At 42.7% G+C, this 19,272-nt stretch overlaps 1 protein-coding gene and 1 pseudogene across 1 annotated transcript; one reads left to right on the forward strand and one right to left on the reverse strand.

Annotated features, from left to right (window-relative positions):
• Window positions 1-1,912: 1,912 nt before the first annotated feature.
• Window positions 1,913-3,370, reverse strand: LOC136060645 (olfactory receptor 5J3-like; annotated as a pseudogene).
• A 13,973-nt stretch (window positions 3,371-17,343) lies between these two features.
• LOC136055480 (olfactory receptor 5J3-like) lies at window positions 17,344-18,297 on the forward strand. The gene has a single exon (XM_065747258.1). It carries the CDS (start codon window positions 17,344-17,346, stop codon window positions 18,295-18,297), a length of 954 nt encoding a protein of 317 aa, XP_065603330.1.
• The last annotated feature ends 975 nt before the right edge of the window (window positions 18,298-19,272 follow it).

Here is a 19,272-nt window from a genome sequence, read left to right on the forward strand (position 1 = left end):
GTCTTTCCTCACCGCCTCCCCGCGCTCGGGGCTTGGAGGGGTCGGGGAGCTTGACTATGCGTACCAGAATGCACCGCGGCAACGGGATGGGGCGGCCCCTCCCAGCGGGCAAAGCGCGGCGCGAGGCATGCTGGGGGGATGTAGTTTCGTGCTGGCTGCCGCCATGGGGGCGGGGCGGCAGGGGAACTACGAGTAGTTTGGGGGGCGGGGGGGCCGGTTTCGTTCGGTGGCGTAGCCGCTCGCCGTGAAGTTTTGTGTCATGGAAATAAGAAAAAGCAAACCTACCCTGCGAACCAAACCGACTAACCAAAACCGAAAAATACATTAAACGAAAGCGTGAAGAGACATCCATCCAGAAGGTGTGCCCTGCGTCTTTTGGGTAATGGATGCGAGTGCTAGCACCTCTAATGGCAGTTGCATTATGAAACATGCTCTTTTCCCAGGCTCTCACACAGTGTGCATACAGTCATTTTATTTCTATACAGCGACCATAAAGCAGGGAGGAGCAAGAGATGGGTATAGAGGCAGATATGGGCTGTGATTTTGGAAGAACTTCTCAAAACTAACTTCAAATTTGAATCAATCTTCCCACCTTTGGCTAACCAGTTCCCTTACGATTGAGTTTCCCTCTTACTGTTAAATGAAGGAGTGATATTCTTGTCCTTAGGGATTGTTTTCTTGGCACACACACCACCCTTTGCAGGAATTGCGTGTCACTGTGTTTTGTTGCACTGTACCACGAGCAGACTGTGGCTCCAGCCAACAGTGCAATTTGGGGAACATCACTGAAGATGCTGATTAAATAGGGATGGCTGGTTACCTTCCAGACAACATGGCCCTGTGAACAAGTTATAGACCTTGAACAACGCAAACACAAATACACAACCTACTCTTGGATGCCAGGCATTGTCATGGTGACAAGGCAGTCCAAGTCCAATTCACAAGTCAGGGTTAGGATTAGACCTAGGAATTGCCAAGCGTGTTCAGAGGAACAAGGCATGCCTAGGGTCAAGCTAGAAACTCAGCTCACATGTTGAAGTCTGGATCAAGAGGCTTCATAAGGTATGCAGAGTTCAGTGCTCCTGGGACACGAGTCAAAAGCAGAATAGAAGCCCGGAGCTGAGTAAAAGCACTGGAGCCTGTGACAGTGGGAGAAAGGTCCCTGATGAGGCTGATCAGGTCACTGAAGACATGTACGCACACTGTGGGTCTTAACCTTTGCGGTGGCTGACGCAATTCCTCTTGATCTGAGGTGTGAGTCATGAGGGCACATCATCACCACAGGAGATCCCTGTGTTTCTCACCTTGTTCAAAAGAGAGGAAAGCAGGAGGAAAGGCTGAGGAACCAAGAATGAGCAGCCAGCAGTAGATCTTCCTTATTTCAAGGACTAGGTAGAAATATCTGAAATAAATGTTCCTGTGCACATTTGTTCAACCTGGGTGTTCTCTCTGGCCAACGTGCCTCATTGCTCAGCAGTTTGCATAGTTTTGATAATAACACTGACAAATAACATAGACTGGATTCTCAAATGAGGGTAGAACACCTCTGTGCAGGGATGAGACCTCCTTCAACATGCTGCACTTTCAGCTATACTTATGAAACCCTTTAAGATAATCACAAAAAGTGCAAATGTACACAGCCAAGTTTTTAACAGAGATTATTTCACTCCTACTGAAAGGGATTTATGAATTTTTTAATGCAACATTTGTTTCAATTAACAGTATAATTGACAACGTATTATGAAATAGTTAAGAGCTTGAGTTGAGCGGCATTGGGATACCACAGAAGAAAATTAAATATGGTATGCACAGTATAATCATGTACGTTTTGCCATTGAATTTTGCTATTTGGAACCATAACCCCAAAGTCCTTTCTCTCAGCTTAGCATATTATGCAAGGTGCACGCAGTAATTAGTGGAAAAGCACTCTCAGCCTTAAAGTCCTTCCGAAGCTGCTCCTCACCTTCTTGTTTCTCAGGCTGTAGATCAAGGGGTTCAGCATAGGGACCAGCATAGGGTGCATAGAAAACCGCTGAGACTTTCTCCTCGTCTGTTGAGTAGCTGGAGCTGGGCTGGATGTAGCTGAAAGGGATCCAAAGAAAATAGTGGTGGCCGCCAAGTGAGAGGCGCAGGTGTGGAAGGCTTTCTTCCTGCCATCATCTGACTTGATCTTCAGGATGACAGATAGGATAAGCATATAGGAAACAGTGATGACAAAGAGAGTGAAGCTGATGATGACTGTAGAGAAAGCTAATAGCAAAGTCTCATTATGATGGGTATCAGAGCATGCAAGTTGCAGCAAGGGAGGAATGTCACAAAAGTAATGATTGATGACACTGGGACCACAGAACGTCAGCCCCAGCAAGCCGCAGGTGTGTGTCAGTGAGTTCAGGAGTCTCATGACTTATGATCCCACCACAAACTGTGTACAGACTCTCTTGGTCATAACAGTGCTATAGAGCAGTGGGCTGCAGATGGCTACATAACGGTCATATGCCATTGCAGTTAGCAAAAAGCCCTCCGTGGTGATGAAAACAGTAAAAAAGAAAGTCTGGGAAAGGCATGCAGAGTAGGAAATGGTTTTCCTCTGCGTGAAGAAGTTCCCCAGCATCGTTGGAGGAAAGATAGTAGAAGAACAGAGGTTGATCACAGACAAGTTACTGAGAAAGAAATACATGGGAGTGTGGAGCTGGAGGTGAGTTCAAATCAAAATGATCATCCCAAGGTTCCCCAGCACAGTGATGTTAACTATCAAGGGGTTAGCTGAACATCCAAAGCCATTTTCTGACATTAATAATAACAGAAGAAAAGATTCTGTCCGCCAGTGTGTGTAGAGCTACCTTTATAATAGAGCTCTTTGTGACCAAAGTGCATAATAAACACGAAAAGAGAACTCACAGCTCAGGAACAACAAAACCCACAAAACTGAAGGAAATAGGAAACTTCTGTTTCACAGAGTCAATGCAAAGCAAAGAACTAGAGGGAAAGAAAGGCAAAAGTAGAAAGAGCTTTGCATCCTGGGAGGGAATTATCTTAGCAGCACATCAAGAATATTGCAGCCACACTGCTCTCAGACATAGAGAAGGTTGGACCAGATGATCCTTGTGATCAACTCAGGATATTCTATGATTTTAGGAGTGATGACTGTGGAATAAGCAGCATCTGTGAGAGAGAGATTTTGGAGGAAAAAATACATCGGGGTTTGAAGCTGGAGATCGATGCTGATTAACGCAATCAGACCCAGATTTGTCAGCAAAGTGGTGGTGTAGGTGGCTAAAAACACCATGAAGAGAGGGATCTGCAGCCTTGGATTGTCTGTCAGCCCAGACAGAGTGAACGTGGTTGGTGTGGTGCAGTTTCCTGAAGCCATTGGGTTTCACTGGTGTCCTATCATACATCAGGTGCAAGAGGTCATCTGATATAGATTTTATTAGTGCTTAGAAATTAATGGGGTAAGGAAAAATGCAATGCTCTCATCCATTATCAGTGATCTGGTAGAAGGGACTTGAGAAAACCCCAAGGTCCTAAAATGCTTTTAGAGAATGAGCACTAGCCAGATACTAAATTTTTATTGTTCATTGTGATGCATCTACCAAGTCATGCATGTTCTTCATTAAGATACTGAAAACTTCAGTACTGAGAACCTTTAATTAATTCTGTGGTGAAGGCATCTGCTGTGTCACCAGTCTTATACAGTGGAAAACAGAAGAAAGACCATGAAAGGTTTTATAATTTGCTAATGCTTGCCACTATGATCCCGTCATCAAAAGTTCAAGACAGAGAGGACTGACTTCCTGGATGTCTTCCTTAAGTCAGTGTCCTGTAAAATAAACATAGTTAATGTCAGAGACCCACACTGGCAAAACGTCACGCACACACACAAATCAATCACAGAAAAGAAATGGGTTCTCTTTTTCCTGTTTTTTTTTTTTTTGTTTGTTTCAGAACTGGTTCTGTACCTGTGTTTGAGAAAACAAGTTCATTTGAGAAACTGCACATAGTAGAGGAGTTCTGTATGCTTTTTCTCTGGAAACACTCAGCATGTTTGGGAAGAAAACAATTCCCAGAGACAGAGGGAGACAGGGAGAGGGAATGGATGGATAGAATTGAAATTCAGTGCTTGTTTTGGTTGCACAAAACTTAAATGAATTTCTTACCTCTCTACAGTCATGTCTAGGACAAGAAATATCAGGACACAACAGTTATGTCATTCGCTGGTCACCTGTGATTCATACTTCCTGCTGTAAGTCCTTGCTGCTGGATGGAGGGAACCAGTCCCAAACTGCCTTTAGAAAATCCCCATCTCGGATGAAAAAGCGATGAGGTGTAAATAAATGCAAAACCGCAATTGAAATTCTCCATTCAGATACCTGAAACAACTGGCCTGTACAAATGAAGATTACTGTTTGAAAGCATGCTTTTATTGCAGAGCAATTGCTCTCAGTTGAATTGTCCCACGAGAAAAACAAGCAATGTTTACAACTGCTTTTGTTATTATCAAGCGTCTTGAGATTCTTTTTCCACAAGATAGAACTAGTCAATACAGTCAAAGCCACTTGGACACTGAGACAACTCATTTATAAGCAACGGCCATGAGTACACTGAGGTCATATGCATCTTGGTGACATATAGACACCTACATGTCCCTTCCCAAATATGTTTGTTGTTTGAGCTGAGTCACAAACCACGAGGTGTGACTATACCCTGAGCATGCCTCTAGCACTGATTTTCTGGCATTGGAAGTGCAACGGTATTACAGAAACATTAATACCACACCCCTGTGAGTCTATACTCTTCCTTACGTTTCTTTGCTCTGTCTCGAGCCCAAGGTCTCCACTTCTCAAGCCTGTTTATAGACAAGTTTTTTTTTTTAGATACTTGCTTAACATCTGAATGCCTCCAGTATCCTTTTCACATCCCTGGTGTGAAGAGAAGAGATTGACTTCACATATGTTGGATTAAACAGGAGGGTGTGTGCACCAAGAAGAGTTACCTTCACTGAGACTTACCTTGGAGAAAGCAATGAACTTGTGGCAGAAAAATTCTTAGCTGCTATGCTAGTAAAGTGGGTTTGTGCTCTTCTACACGTTTAAGGATAGAGTTCATAATACCAATACTTTAAAATTAAAAGAGTGTCTCAAATTGTGTCTAGGGGGAAACACAGAATATTCATTTGGAATACAAACACACAGGGGGATGAGAGAGAGAAATTGGCTGATACAAAATGGATTTCCATCAGGCCAGTGGCCGCTCACCAGAGGGATTCCCCAGAGCTCCTTTCAGGTTCAGTTCTCTTTAACGTTTTCATTAATGACTTGGAGGTAGGACTAGGAAGTGTCTTGAGCATGTTCGTTGATGATACTAAATTGGGAGGAACTGTTGACACCACTGAGGGCGGAGAGCCCTTGGAGAGAGATCTAGAAAAAAATTAGAGAGCTGAGCAATTACCAACCGCGTGAAGTTTAACAAGAGTGCCAGATTCTGCACCCGGGAAGAGGCAGCCCTGGCTACGCAATATAGACAGGCAGGAGAGATGCTGGAGAGCAGCCCTGCTCAAAGAGATCTGAGGGTCCTAGTGAACAGCAAGGTGAATATGTGTCAGCAGCGTGCCTTGGAGCCAGGAAGACCAACCATATCCTGGAGCAAATCAAGCATGGCGTTACTAGCCAGGCAAACTAGAGGATTTTCCTGCTCTACGGTACACCAGTGCAGCTTTGCCTCAAGTCCTGGGTACAATTGTAGGTGTGCAGTACGAAAAGGACATAAAACTACTAAAGAGTGTCCAAGGGAGGGTTGCAGGCAAAGTGAATGGACTTGAGGGAGAAACATGTGAAGAGCAGGTGAAGTCCCTTGATTTTTTAAGCCCATAAAAGAGCAGACTGAGGAGAAACCTCTTGGCAGCCCACTGCTTCCTCAGTGGGGGGCTACGGGGGGAAGCACTGTTCTGCTCTCTCTGGAGATAGTGAGAGAGCTCAATGGAATGGCATGGAGCTGTAGCAGGGGAGGTTCAGCTTGGATTTCAGGATAAAGTTCTTCTCCGGCAAGGTGATCGGGTACTGGAACAAGCCTCCCAGAGAAGTGATCGTGGCACTGAGCTTGCCAGAGTTCAAGATGCAACTGGGTGACTCTTCCAGACATTTGGTTTAATTCTTAAGTAGCCCTGTGTGGAGCCAGGGGCTGGACTTGATGATCCCTTACAGGTCCCTTCCAACTCGGGATATTCCTTAATTCTATGATTCTAACGTTCACTGATCTTTAAAGCAGCTTTCTTTAAAGCAGCTTTACAAAGAGCCATGATATTAATCCAGTTTAAGGGAAATAAGCAAACATAGAAGCGTAGAAAAGCTCTGGTCAAAACTGTCTTCAGACTCCACATCCTTAGTAAAGCACTTATAATTGAGTTTTTCTTTAAGGAAATCTCTGGCTTATAGATGGATACACAGCTCCTGCTTCTCGTTCATCTGCTAAATGAAAAAGATTGCAGTGTCCCTGAAACACCACATGTGTAGAATTAGCTCAGATGCAACTGCCTGTGGGACTGTTAATAGGTGCAGATGCTTTGTTTTCTTCTTTTTTCCCTTAAGTCAGGCAGACCCTCATTCTTCACGTCTGCCCTCTTTCCTACCAGTTAAATCAATCGATTCACTGAGAATTGGCCTCTTCACCATCCCTCTTAGACTACGTCTGTGGAAATCCACATAGAAGACTGCAAGATGTATTGTTCCAACAGCTCTTTGATGTGGGGATGCGGTTTCAGAGCTGCAAGTCATCGCAAATCTATGATGTACATAAGCAAACCAGAAAACACTACTTCCCAAATCTACTTGGACAGCATAACTGAATTGCACTTCTACCATCCTTATGACTAATATTAGTAGTAATAATCATTATTAATAATAATTTCTGCAAAATAGGAAGGCCTTCAGGGAAAACAACTGCAAGCAAATTGCGTTCTTATTCTTCACTACAGACACCTTCCATTAACTGCTCTGTATAGTTAACAGAATGATCAATTCCAAGTAGTAACGTAGTTCTGATGGCATTCCACAGATTGCATAACTAGATAACCTTTCTAGTTAAAGTTTCTACTGGAAAGAGAAAATATAAAACAAAGGAAAGCTCACCTGGGGCATAGGCTCACAATAGAAAACTCCAGAGGGAGTGATCTCCAGAAAGAGATTGAATTCCAACAAGATGACCTTCCCCAGTGCTAGTCAGACCTTAAATGGGGTCTAGGAGAGGTAGAGCCAAGTTCCACCCTTTCCAGTCACACAGGTGCATTGCCTTCCACCTGTGCTCCTGCAATTGACTCAGTGCTCACCTCAGGTGATCAATCAGTGGATCGGGCCATGATTCAACAGTTCCCATACACTGCTATAAAAGAGAACATTTCTTGCTTTGACGCATATGTTCTGATGCTGTTATAGTACAGAGAAATGAATTGCGTGTGTTTTGCTGTCACAGTGGAAAGCAGCTCTGCTAATGCTATAGGTACAAACACAAAACTAAAGCTCCTTCTCTTTCACGCTGCATTTACTTTTCAACCAGCATGATTAACAACTAATCCACTTGAAGTATTTTCACCTTAGTCATAAGCAATCTTATCACAAATAAAGAAAAGCAAGAAATATTTTATTAACGATCTCAATAATATGTTGTTTCTATAGCTCATCCCTGATTGCAGCATGAATTCACTGCATTCTTCTCAGCAATTCACCTAATAAGTAAACCTTGGTAACATTTTACAACATACATCGAAATGGTTTTCATATTTTGAACAAGGTTAAAGAAAACAAATGCTGTTCTATATACAATAAACTTCAGATCAGGAAATGTTCTCATGAAAATAGCACTTTAATACAGATAAAATGTATGTGCCTTTGCATATAGGAAGAGACTAAAAATTGAATATGTGCTCAAGGGGTTTCTTAATTTGATTTTTTTAAGTGAATCATCCTTTAAAAGTCAAAATGGGATCTCACTGGACAGATGAAGGATCAGTGAAATCACGTGTTGGTGGCTATGGCTCTGCATAGGGCACCATTTACCTCCTTGTTCCTCCAGCTGTAGATGAGAGGCACTGCCTTCTGGTTCCTCAATTTCACACTTTGCTAGAAGCACAGAGCAGCAGCGAGTTTCAATTACTCACATCTAAAACACTTATCAATACTGGCGAGCCTCAACTGCGACATTTGGAGCTTTGCTTCTGACACAGAGGCTGCATCCTTTTGAATTTGTTACCGCTGCCTGGTTATTGCTATTTTGACCACCACTTCTCCATCCTAAAGAGATATGTTAAAGGAGGAACATGGCAACCGACACATCGTTTACTACAAATAACACAAGCAGTAGCTTTCCTCAGCAAAGGAAAGAAACGTTTTTCCCTTTAACCTTAGAAGAAACGAAACGCATCCCCTGCTGCCCTAAGTAATGGCAGAAAGGACCCTTTGAAAATACTAAGAGCTCGCTGTGTTTATTCACACCCACAGAAATCACATTCGTTTGACACGTGCACGAATGGATTAACAACCACAAATGGCGAGCGACTCGGTAAACTTCAACTCTGCAGAGTGAACTCATTTTTTGGCCTGTCAGCTCTGTTAGCATCACATGCATTGCCTGAGAAAACGGGAGACCATCTGAGGGAGCACAGTCATACAAGGAATCACTCCAGCAGCTCCTGAGCTGGTATAGCAGCAGTAACATGGACCAACCTCAGCCCCGCAACCGTTTCTACATCAACACACGCACTTACAGTCACGGTCCAACTCGCTCCCTGCTTGCATCCAGAAGCAGCTCACAACCAGGAACACTCGGGGCCTTTTTTCTTATTTGATAGCATCAAGGACGGCTCAGCTCCAAATCTTTCCTCAATTCTTTTCCTCTAATATGAAGAAATGACTTTTAGTAACGTATATACTGTCAGCAGAGACCCAAGGACTGTGCATATGGTCACGTTCGCGGGCTTCTTGCAGTTATGGCTCCTATTACATATAAAGCAGATATGCTCGCCTCAGGTGCAGCAAGGCGGGAACGGGGCCGCCCCGTGCGCCGCAGCCGGTGGGGCGGACGGCGGGAGAGGCACGCGCCGCCGGCCCACCAACCCGCCGCTCTGATTGGCCGAGCGGTGCGCGAGGCCGCCAGCTGATCGGTCGGGCCCGCCCCAACCGGAGGCTCCGCGCTCTCGGTTCAAACGTCCGTGCGGAGCTGCAGAGACCGCCTCAGAGCATCTCAGATGAGTTCCGCCCGTCGACGGAGCGGAGCGGGGCGGTCCCCCGCGGCCGAGATGGGCTCCGGAAACAAGGTACCGCGGCCGAGGCCCCTCCTCCCCGGCGCCGTAACGCTCGCTCGGCCCCGTCCCTCCCGTCTCCCCGCTTCTCTCCGCAGGAGAACCGTCCCGACGCGCCGCTGCGGACTCCCCCGAAGCAGGCGGGCTGCTGTCAGCCGCTCGCCACGCCCCCCAAGCCCGGGGCGGCCCTTCCCGCCGAGCCCTGGACGCCCACCGCTAACCTGAAGCTGCTGATCAGAGCCGCCAGCCTCGAGATCCGCTGCCGCGAGCGGAGCCGGTCTCAGGTACCCGTGGGCCGTTTGCTTTGCCTCTTGGCAGCGGGCCATGCGAGGCCGTCCCTCGCAGCCCTCCCGCCGGCAGGAAAGCTCTTTAACGTCTCTACACCGGACTCTCGTCTCGCTCTGCGTAGGAGCACTCACCGGGAGACGAGCGAGGAAGGGCTCCGACGACGCGCAGGGAGAAGAGCCTGGGATCCCTGTGCCGCAGATTCCTGGCTCGGTACCCCGATTACCCCAGCGCTGAGGAGAACTACTGCATTTGCCTCGATGAAGTAGCTGAGGAGCTCAGTAAGTTGGTGGATGTGCTATTGCACGAGCCCATCGAGCACCCTGACATCGTGCCACACTCTGTCGCAGCCGGAACACTTAAACCCTCCACCTCCTCACTCCTCCCACAGTTCTTTTAAACCAGCTTCTCCAGCGTGCTGAACTTAGCAAATAAACTTAACATTCGTGGAGAGCACAAGTAAACCTGTTGGTTTGTAGAGTTTTTTTTTGACATGGAAATGATGGCTTAGAGTCCAAATCGCTAACACAAAGCTGAAGCTTTCCTGCTGTCAGAATGGTGAAATTCCAATATTCTGCTGTTTTATGAAGCCCATCGTAGTTACGACCACACTGCTGTAACGGTGTTTGAATTGTTACAGCAAACTGTAGGATAGCACCTAAAAGACAATTATAAAGCAATTGTGGAGCAGGAGTTTCCAAGAACGTTTCGTTTCTGCCTTTCATTTCTGCAGAGTGTGAACGCAGACGTATCTATGACATTGTGAATGTGTTGGAGAGCCTGCACATGCTGAGCCGCCTTGCCCAAAACAAATACATCTGGCACGGGAGGCATAACCTTGCCAAAACCCTGCAGACCTTGAAGAAAGCTGGAGAAGAGAACAAATACATGCTCCTAATTGAGACGATCAAGAAAAGAGAGTACAAGGATGAGTTTGATTTGGATGGGAAAAGAAGTGAAGAAGTGGTAAGATCTTTCAGCACCAGTGAGCAAACAGAAATGTGTTCCGTGGAGCACCCAGGAATGGAGTTCCGTGCTGGTAAGGTTTCCCTGTAACGCCAAGAACAACATGCACTCATGATGATGAATATCTATAACAAATAGATAAATCACAGGGTAGGTGATAGGAGAGATGCATGGGAATATATCACAGTTTTATAGTCAGATGTGGCATCCACCTGATTTCCCAATGCTAGCTGTGTAGAAACTCAATTCTGGGCTCAGTGCTGGCCCTGCCTAGTTGTTGTGTTGTTTGCTCTCATCCTTGTTGCTGACAAATTTCTACAGCGTTATACAAATGTTTGTGGCTGGCATGTCACTTGATGCTTTAATCCTCTTTTCCTGTCTGCTGCAGCCTCTGTAATTAGCAAGAAAGACAAATCTCTGCGACTGATGAGTCAGAAATTTGTGATGCTGTTTCTTGTATCAACCCCACAAATAATAAGCCTTGAAGTCGCTGCTGAAATCTTAATTGTAGATCAGTTGGAAGTCTCTGATAAAAGCAAGTTTAAAAGTAAGTAAAAGGCTGCTGTTCCCATCTGCTTCTTGATCCTTCTCTAAACTCAAGTGTGAGCTAAATGAGCAAATCTGGTACAAGACTGCAGTGTGAAGTGCTGTCACCTTCACCTTGCAGTGTTGGAACCTCCAAAGCAACGATCGATGGAAGCCTAAAGAAATACTGTCCAAGTCCTTAAAGATTAAGCACATGAGGAAGCGACACCCAATGTTGTAACTGCCAATTGTTTCTTCATTATTTTACCCTTCTTTCAGTTCCCTGTGCATTTCCTCCCCATTCATATGTAAAGGTGCTTCGAGGTCTAGGCTTGGGTGTTCTAATAGTTGAGAACATGTGCTTGCTCTTGAGGGATCTACAATTCATCTCGCGTTTCCTTCTTAATTATACTTTTCTTTGGTTCTCAAGCTCACCTTTTATTTTTTATTCTTTTCTTTTGCATGAAATAGTACAAATGCAACAAAAAAGCTGTCATGTCTGTGATGTTAAGTCATAACACACCAAAACAGTTCTCATAAATGAAGACTTGTCCTTTCAACCGCTAAAAATACACCACAGCTTTTGTAATCAGATCAGTTGTAGCTTGTTATTAAAAATTGCTCTGCTTTACATGCATTTGTTTCAGCCAAAATCAGGAGGGTTTACGACATAGCAAATGTTCTCAGCAGCCTTCAGCTTATCAAGAAGCTTTACATCACAGAGGAGAGAGGCAGAAAACCAGCATTTATATGGACAGGACCTGAAGTCACACCAAACACCCAGGGTACATATGTGTCACTTTCTTTTGTTTTGCTGATGGCTGTGACTCCTCTGTTTTCACTCCCAGAAAGCTGTGAACCGAAATACCGAGTAAAAGCAGCACCAAGTCCTCCACACGCACCTCACTGCACTTGGTTCTCAGCAGCACAGCAATTCTTGGAGTAGCACATATGAGCCACACAGTATAGAGCCACACAGTATATGTTCTTATTCTGAGACTCCCATTTCCATTTCTACCACTGCTGATACTTCAGTAGTTATAAGCCAGGCTCAAGTAATTGCTTTTAATTACTGCATATGTGACTACATATATATCATACAGACCCTTCTGTTTGTTCTGCCTTCTAACTACAAAGCTTGAAACAACACCTGCAGCCTGCAGCTCACATATTTCAGAATCCACCGCCACCGTACAGCAATGTGCCAAAAATCTTTTTCCTTCAAGAGGAAAGCAACACTTCACTCGGCATCTATCCGTGATAAAGTTACTTAAAAGTACAGAAAGCGACAGAAGGAAGATCCAATCTGCTCCAACCAGTCCACTTAAAATAAGCACAAGTACATAGCTGCAAACTGTATTTGTCCATCTCTTTCTAGTCACGTTTTTCTCTTGTATGTGTAGTTTTGTATTAGACATGCAGGCTGGCCACCCTACGATAGAAGATGTGGATGGGTCGATACGCCTCTTTACAACAACTACATTTGAAAATAAGAAAGCAACAAGATGGGGGGAAATGAAATGTATGTTGTCTGTCAATCTTGAGGCCTTAAAAGAATAATAGCAAAAACAAATCTAAATTAATCTGTATTCAAAGAAGAAGCTCTGCAATTAGTGGCAATAACGGTAGAAATAACACAGTCTGAAGGTAGTATTTCACTTAAACGTTTTGAGACATTATCAGTTATGTTCCTTTTTTGTTTTCTCCCTTGAAGCAGGTACAGATGAAAATGTATCAGTGCTCAGCTTGCAGCAGTCCCTTGGCATCAGCTGGAAGGAGCACCAAAGTAAGTTTGCACATGTTGTGTTTGGAAGCTTTTGGTCACTGGCTGTTAAGTTTAATCTATACTTATTTGGAGTTGGGCAGTGATCTGCAAAAACCCTGTCACCTCTGACTGTACGCTATTTTTTCCACTTAGAGTTTTCTGTTCAGAAAAACACAGATAGAACTGGAAATCTGGAATACTAGAAGTAAAAAATCCCAGCCAGGTGAAATACATCAAAAAGATCAGAATAAGCACAACAGAAAAGACATCCTACAACATTTTTGGAGATATTTGTTGAATTGGACAACAGTTTTCCAGTGTATCAGCATTTGAAATGCAATAACACAGCAGTTTAATTCTACTATCTAAAAAGGCTCAAAAGATGGGACACTGGAGAGTATTAAATGAAGTTACAAGACAGGGAAATATATTGAGTTAGATGTATTATTCTAGAAAAGCTATTGTGAAACGATAAACGTCAAGCTGAATCCTTCATGCTAGCAAAATCAAGCCCAGAAAATTTAACAAGTTGTAGCATAATTATTCTTCTCTATAAAAGCATTGGCATCTTGCCATTTGGATGAATACAGAACTTCCTTCAATTTTACATTTTTGCTAATACAGCTGCTATTAAAAATGAATAAGCAATTAAAAGAATAGAGTTGTCCTTATCTTATGTTGTGAATTAATGAAAAATCCTAGGCTCTGTGACTGAATACAGTTTAACCAGTATTATCCAGGCACAGTTTTAAGAAGGAATTTGACTCATATTTCAGCCTGGAGTGGAGAGAGCTCAGGGGAGACCTGAGAGAGGCCTTTTAGAATCCAAAGTGGAGCCATAACAAACAAGGGGAAACAATTTTGTCAACTGGAAACCCATTGTATGTGCATACTAGCAAGTCCATTGTTGTTATGCTTTCATCTTGTTCAGGAATTTTATCTAACGGCTTGTATTAATTCTAATGTATTTATTCTAATGGCTTGTATTATTGTAATAATTTATATTAAAGCAGAAGTGAAATTATGCTAATAACACTGACTTTGCATGCCATCCCAAACGCTGTAAATTACTGCGTGTGTACAGTTTCAGGAAGTAAAGCTGTGCCAACTGACATGCAGAGTCTTAGAGAAAAAAATGATTTTGCCACTTCAGATGGTGACTCAAGATTGCAAAGCTCTTACATAAGTAAAAATAGCACTACAAATACAGTTTATCAGTGGCCCAGGAACAGCACCAAAGAGGTCAAACAGAAAAGGATAAAGAGTTAACAAGAAAGTGATAACTTAAGTTTCAGCTGTTTCTAAGTCTGCATAATGCCTCTCTGTTTATGTGGCAGGTCCCGTACTGGGAAGCTATGAAGATTTTTAATGAAAGAACAGTGATAATTATTCCCTTAACAAAAGACAAACACGGATTTTAAATACAAGTAACAAGCGTAGGTACCGTAAGAGTAACAGAAGAAAATACCTTGAGAATTACTACTGGCAATTCCCATTTCATGAGCTCAAAATAAAGACAATTAAGAAAATTGCTGTTTACAGAGTCACATCTACTTACGTTTTCCATGTAGGCTGAGATAATAGGAATGGCAATACTATCAGAGCAGCCTTGATTCAGTGAAAGTTGTGACACACAAAGCCTTAGGTATTTCAGAGCATGGTTGCAGAAGTAGTAAGTCAACAAGCTTAGACCTATTTTCCACTTGACTTCCCCACCCTTACCAAGCTGTCAGCTTCTGCACATTATGCCCACTTCTGCAGTCTTTACTGTCAAATCCAAAGTAATAGAAGAGTTTTCTAATGTAGTAGTTTTTAACGTAAATAATGTAAATAACTTCCTTGCATGTCAAACCAGGCATGCTCCAAAAAGCTGTTAAAACCATTAAAACACAGCATAGTGTTACAAGGTACTTTGCGAATCTTTGTTCCTTGTCTAGCCTAGAACTCCAAAAACATTTAAAATAATAAAAGTTTTCAAGAACCATAAGGATTCAATGAACATACACTGGTGGCAACCTTGATAATGGCTATTTCTAAACAGTTGTGTTCCTTGAAGACCTATAGGTGTTCTTTTTTTAATAGCACTAAGAAAACTTTTTTTAAAGCTTCAGTCAAGAAACAAATATTCTACCATCAGAGAACGCAATTTTCACTATTTTTTCTCATAGAATAAACTTTCATGAGAAGTGGTCAAACTTCTCATGACTAAGCTTCCATCTCTTTCTGCTACGCCTTCTGATATTAACTATGTAATGTCAGAATGCTGATCTCAGATTTTAGCATAGGCATACGCTGCAAGAGCACAGCCATGTTAAACTTTTCCATCAGATCTTTCTGCTGATTCAGTCTTATCAAAGACTACATTTTGATGGCTATTTATTGTGCGACTCTAAGTAAGATTTGACTTTTTCTTATTAGAGTCTAAGTTTGAAGAAGGAATAACCAACCAAGGGACTTGAAACTTCTTGATGTCACATATCGGCAGGACACTGATACAGCAAAACTATTAGCTGCTGGAGTCATTTGAATTAATACAACCTCAAATTCAGTTCCCTGAATCATATCCTTACTTTGTTTTGTTTTTGGAGCAAAATAATCAGTTTGACTCAAACATTCCAAAACTCGATTTGATATAAACTGCTCTTCCAAAATGCAGTTGGATAGATGGTATTGCATCCGAACCATTTGTCCATTTTTTCCATGTGCAAGAACTGAATTTTTAAGGACTGATTCAAAAAGTTTGTTACAGATGTCAGTTTATTGAAGATGTCACTTAATTACATCTTCCCCCACTTCATCTGAGTCTCAGTCTTTCATCCAGTGGTCATAGACATATGAAAAAAACTATAAAAAACAGATTACTCCTCAGGAGTTGTTCATCACAATATGTGACGTGGTCTTTTCAGAAGCAGGAACAAGTATCTGTCGGGATCTGTTGGGAAATGGCTGCAGGAGCAGGGAAGTCACGGTGATATGTACGAGCACAGTTTGCACTGCAGCACAGACTATATGCTCATGGAAAGGTATTAGATGTTGATAGGAGGTCATGATGCTCCTGGGCCAAGTGACAAACAACTCAAAGCGGACATGAACTGCTTCAGCTGAGCAACCCAAGCTGCCAAGACATCTATGGGAAACTTCTGTGATTATGTTATTCACCACCAGTTTCATAGCCCTAAATGTCTGTGCTCCTCAGTGTTCCATTGATTTCCAGTGTCCTACAGACATACAATATTCCTCAGGCTCCTTTCACTCATCTTTACTTTTTTTCTCTAAAAAATCTGGGTATGATTGCACAAGAAAGACTGGAAAAAAAATTATTTGTATTTCACACACAGAGACCTCTAAAGCTTCTTTCTTTTTTGCTGTTTTTAGGATATCAGCTTTCATGTCAGCAAGGTGGTCAGGTTAGCTTAAACCATTATGCTCAACAGTTGTACAGAAAAATAGGAATTTCCTCTGTTACGGAACTTTAGAATTCTCCATTAAACACAGTCAAGCTAAACATCTCAGCTGCTTTTTTAGTTAATGGAAGAAGATGGGACTCCCCAGAGGGTAATTCAACCTATTGGTAGGCTTCTAGCCTGCTCACTCCCTTCACAACAGGCTGAAATAAACAGGATGACTCGTTGCCTCTACTGCTGCTTAATCTTGCATGGATTGCAGGAGCACCCTTGCTGACTTGAATGTCTGGATTACATTTAGACATGGAAATGAAAATGGAAATTGTCTGTTATCTGAGTCTCCTCTGATTCAACAACAGACCCAGATATCTAAAAATGTAAGTTATTTATCTATTTTGTGTGAATAGTTTCCAAATAAAATATAGTTTGTGTCTTGGGAAGGGAACCACCCAATTATGTGCTCTGCTTCACAGAGCAGCTTGGGAACTGCATCAGTTTATCATAAAAGAGACCCAAACCTGCCCCTTTCCCACTCCCTTTGTTAGCATTTTAAATAGTTGTGTAGTCTGGCTGCCTCTCCTAGTGACTGAAAAGGAAAAGTCTCTTCCATAGACTAAAGAGACACCCACTGGTTTTAGTGAGAAGCTTCTCCTCCAGATGAAATATACTCCGGTGAGTTTAATTCTTTCCTGGTGAAGAGATAATATGCAATGCTTAGCTGAAAAGATGAAGGAAGTTGCAGAACTCATTCAGCATTTACCATATGTGTTTCTGAAGCCACTGCTGACACACCTGCACATCAAAATTAGCATCACCAAAGTAGCTGTGTTGTTGCAGATGTACGCAGCTGTCCCTCAAAGAAAGATCACTGGGCACCTCACTATTATTTTCCTCCTTGAGGATGCTCCCAATTCTGAAAATATTATCAACGTTTTTGAGGATGCTTTAAGGAATCATAGCTGAACTAAAGGGAAGCAAGGTCCAGATACATAATCTCAGCCTCTGTGCTACTTAATGGTAGCACTACTCATGAATAATGTTTCTTTCTCTCTTAGCTATATGGTCATCACACACCTCATCTCTGCAGGTAAACTGTTACAGAGGAGAGGATGACTGTAATCAATCACACCACAGTCACCTACTTCATCCTCTTGGGACTGACGGATTGCCCGAAACTACAGCACCCTCTCTTTGTGATGATTCTGCTAATCTATGTCATCACCCTGCTGGGCAACCTCGGTATGATCAGCTTGATCACAGTTGACTTCCAGCTGCAAACACCCAGGTATTTCTTCCTCCTTAATTTGTCCATTGTGGATCTCTGCTATTCTTCTGTTTTTATTCCGAGGATGCTGGTAAACATCTTAGTGGAGATTAAGACTATTTCTTACTCAGAATGTCTTGCCCAGCATTTTTCATTTGTTCTGTTTGTGACCACAGAAGGATTTCTGCTGGCTGCGATGGCTTATGACCGCTACATTGCTATATGCAACCCACTGCTTTATACCTCTCTTATGGCCAGGAGAGTCTGTGTTTGCTTGGTGACTGGGTCATATTTAGGTGGTCTCTGTAACTCATTGGTACATACTTGTGGCTTACTGAAATTGTCCTTCTGTGGCCCTAACACCATCAATCACTTTTTTTGTGACACAAACCCACTGCTACAACTCACTTGCTCTGATAACCATCTCAATGAACTGGTGCTTGTAACCTTCTCAGGGATTATAGCTATGTCAACACTTCTATTCATTATCATCTCCTACCTCTACATCCTCTCCTCTGTTCTGAGCATGGGCTCTACAAGCAGGTACAAAGCTTTCTCCACCTGTGCCTCCCATCTGACAACTGTAACACTCTTCTATGGGCCTGTGAGTTTGAGCCACGTGCAGCCCAGTTCAAGATACTCACTGGAACAGGAGAAAATTTCTGCAGTATTTTACACCCTGGTTGTTCCTATGCTGAATCCCCTGATCTACAGCCTTCGGAACAAGGAGGTGAAAAATGCACTTAGGAGGTTGATGGTGAGGAAAAAATGCTGTGCATCAGCTTGCATGTCAGAATAATAAACAGTTCCCTAGGAGATTTGGACAGAGAAGGAGATACCACTTTGGTACTAATTATGAACGCTTACGAAGAGAAGATGAAAACTGCCTCCTTCTAGTGTTTGATTCGGTAACATACCTCCATGTTTTTGGTGGGATCTTCAAGGAAAATACTGTAATTATTTACTTCAAGAGCAGGGACTTAAATTCACATGCATGCCTGTAGTGTTAGCTTCCAGTGGAAAATCCTGTGATGTCTCAGCTTAACCATGCAGTGTCTGTTGGCAAATTAAGAAAAAAATAAATGACAAAATCCCCCAATCTAAGCATCATCTGTGCTGACATGAATTCTCACCTGAGAACTTGGTTTGTCCTTTTTCTTTCTGTGGAGCTTTGCTTTGCAAAACAAGTGTATTCCATAGAGGAGGTACCTAGAATCACTGGAGCAATCTACAAGTCACAAAGTGATGCTTTTCTGTTGCACCACTATGGTCAGAAAGGTGCAAGAGGGAATTTTATCCAGGTTTTATCTGAATTGAGCTACAGGGGACACAATCTGATGTTCAGCAACATCAGGTTACATTCGTACACACTTGGATTTGGTGGGTATAAAACGGTATTTTTTGTGTGAGCTTTCACATGTTATTTGACATCATCAAACATGAAAGATGAAAGAAACAAACAACTGGAAAATGCTACTTTTAAGCCGTTTCAGTCACTGCCCCTTATGAACAGATGTGTGCTGATTTTTGCATGAAAACTCTTGAACAAATGTCCCAAAGCAACTCAGCTGGAGTTCTTCACTCATACCTTACACAGTTGTCATTCATGCTGAAAATAGAAACAAACCATAGTAAAAAGAATTCACATTTCAGGAGGAACTAAAATGTTTAAAAATTTGGCTGTGCATGTGTGTACTTTTTTGTGGAACAATAGTATTTTATGCACTTAAAGAGCTTCTCAGACATAACTAAAAATGCAGTGTGACGGAGGAGG

This window comes from Cyrtonyx montezumae, unplaced genomic scaffold (assembly GCF_038088225.1).
Source record: "Cyrtonyx montezumae isolate F1298 unplaced genomic scaffold, pur_monq_1.0 scaffold_10, whole genome shotgun sequence".
Lineage (NCBI taxonomy): Eukaryota > Metazoa > Chordata > Aves > Galliformes > Odontophoridae > Cyrtonyx > Cyrtonyx montezumae.

What these genes read in the sequence shown, in the direction of transcription:
- LOC136055480 (XM_065747258.1), top strand. Translation starts at nt 17,344, where the DNA reads ATGACTGTAATCAATCACACCACAGTCACCTACTTCATCCTCTTGGGA.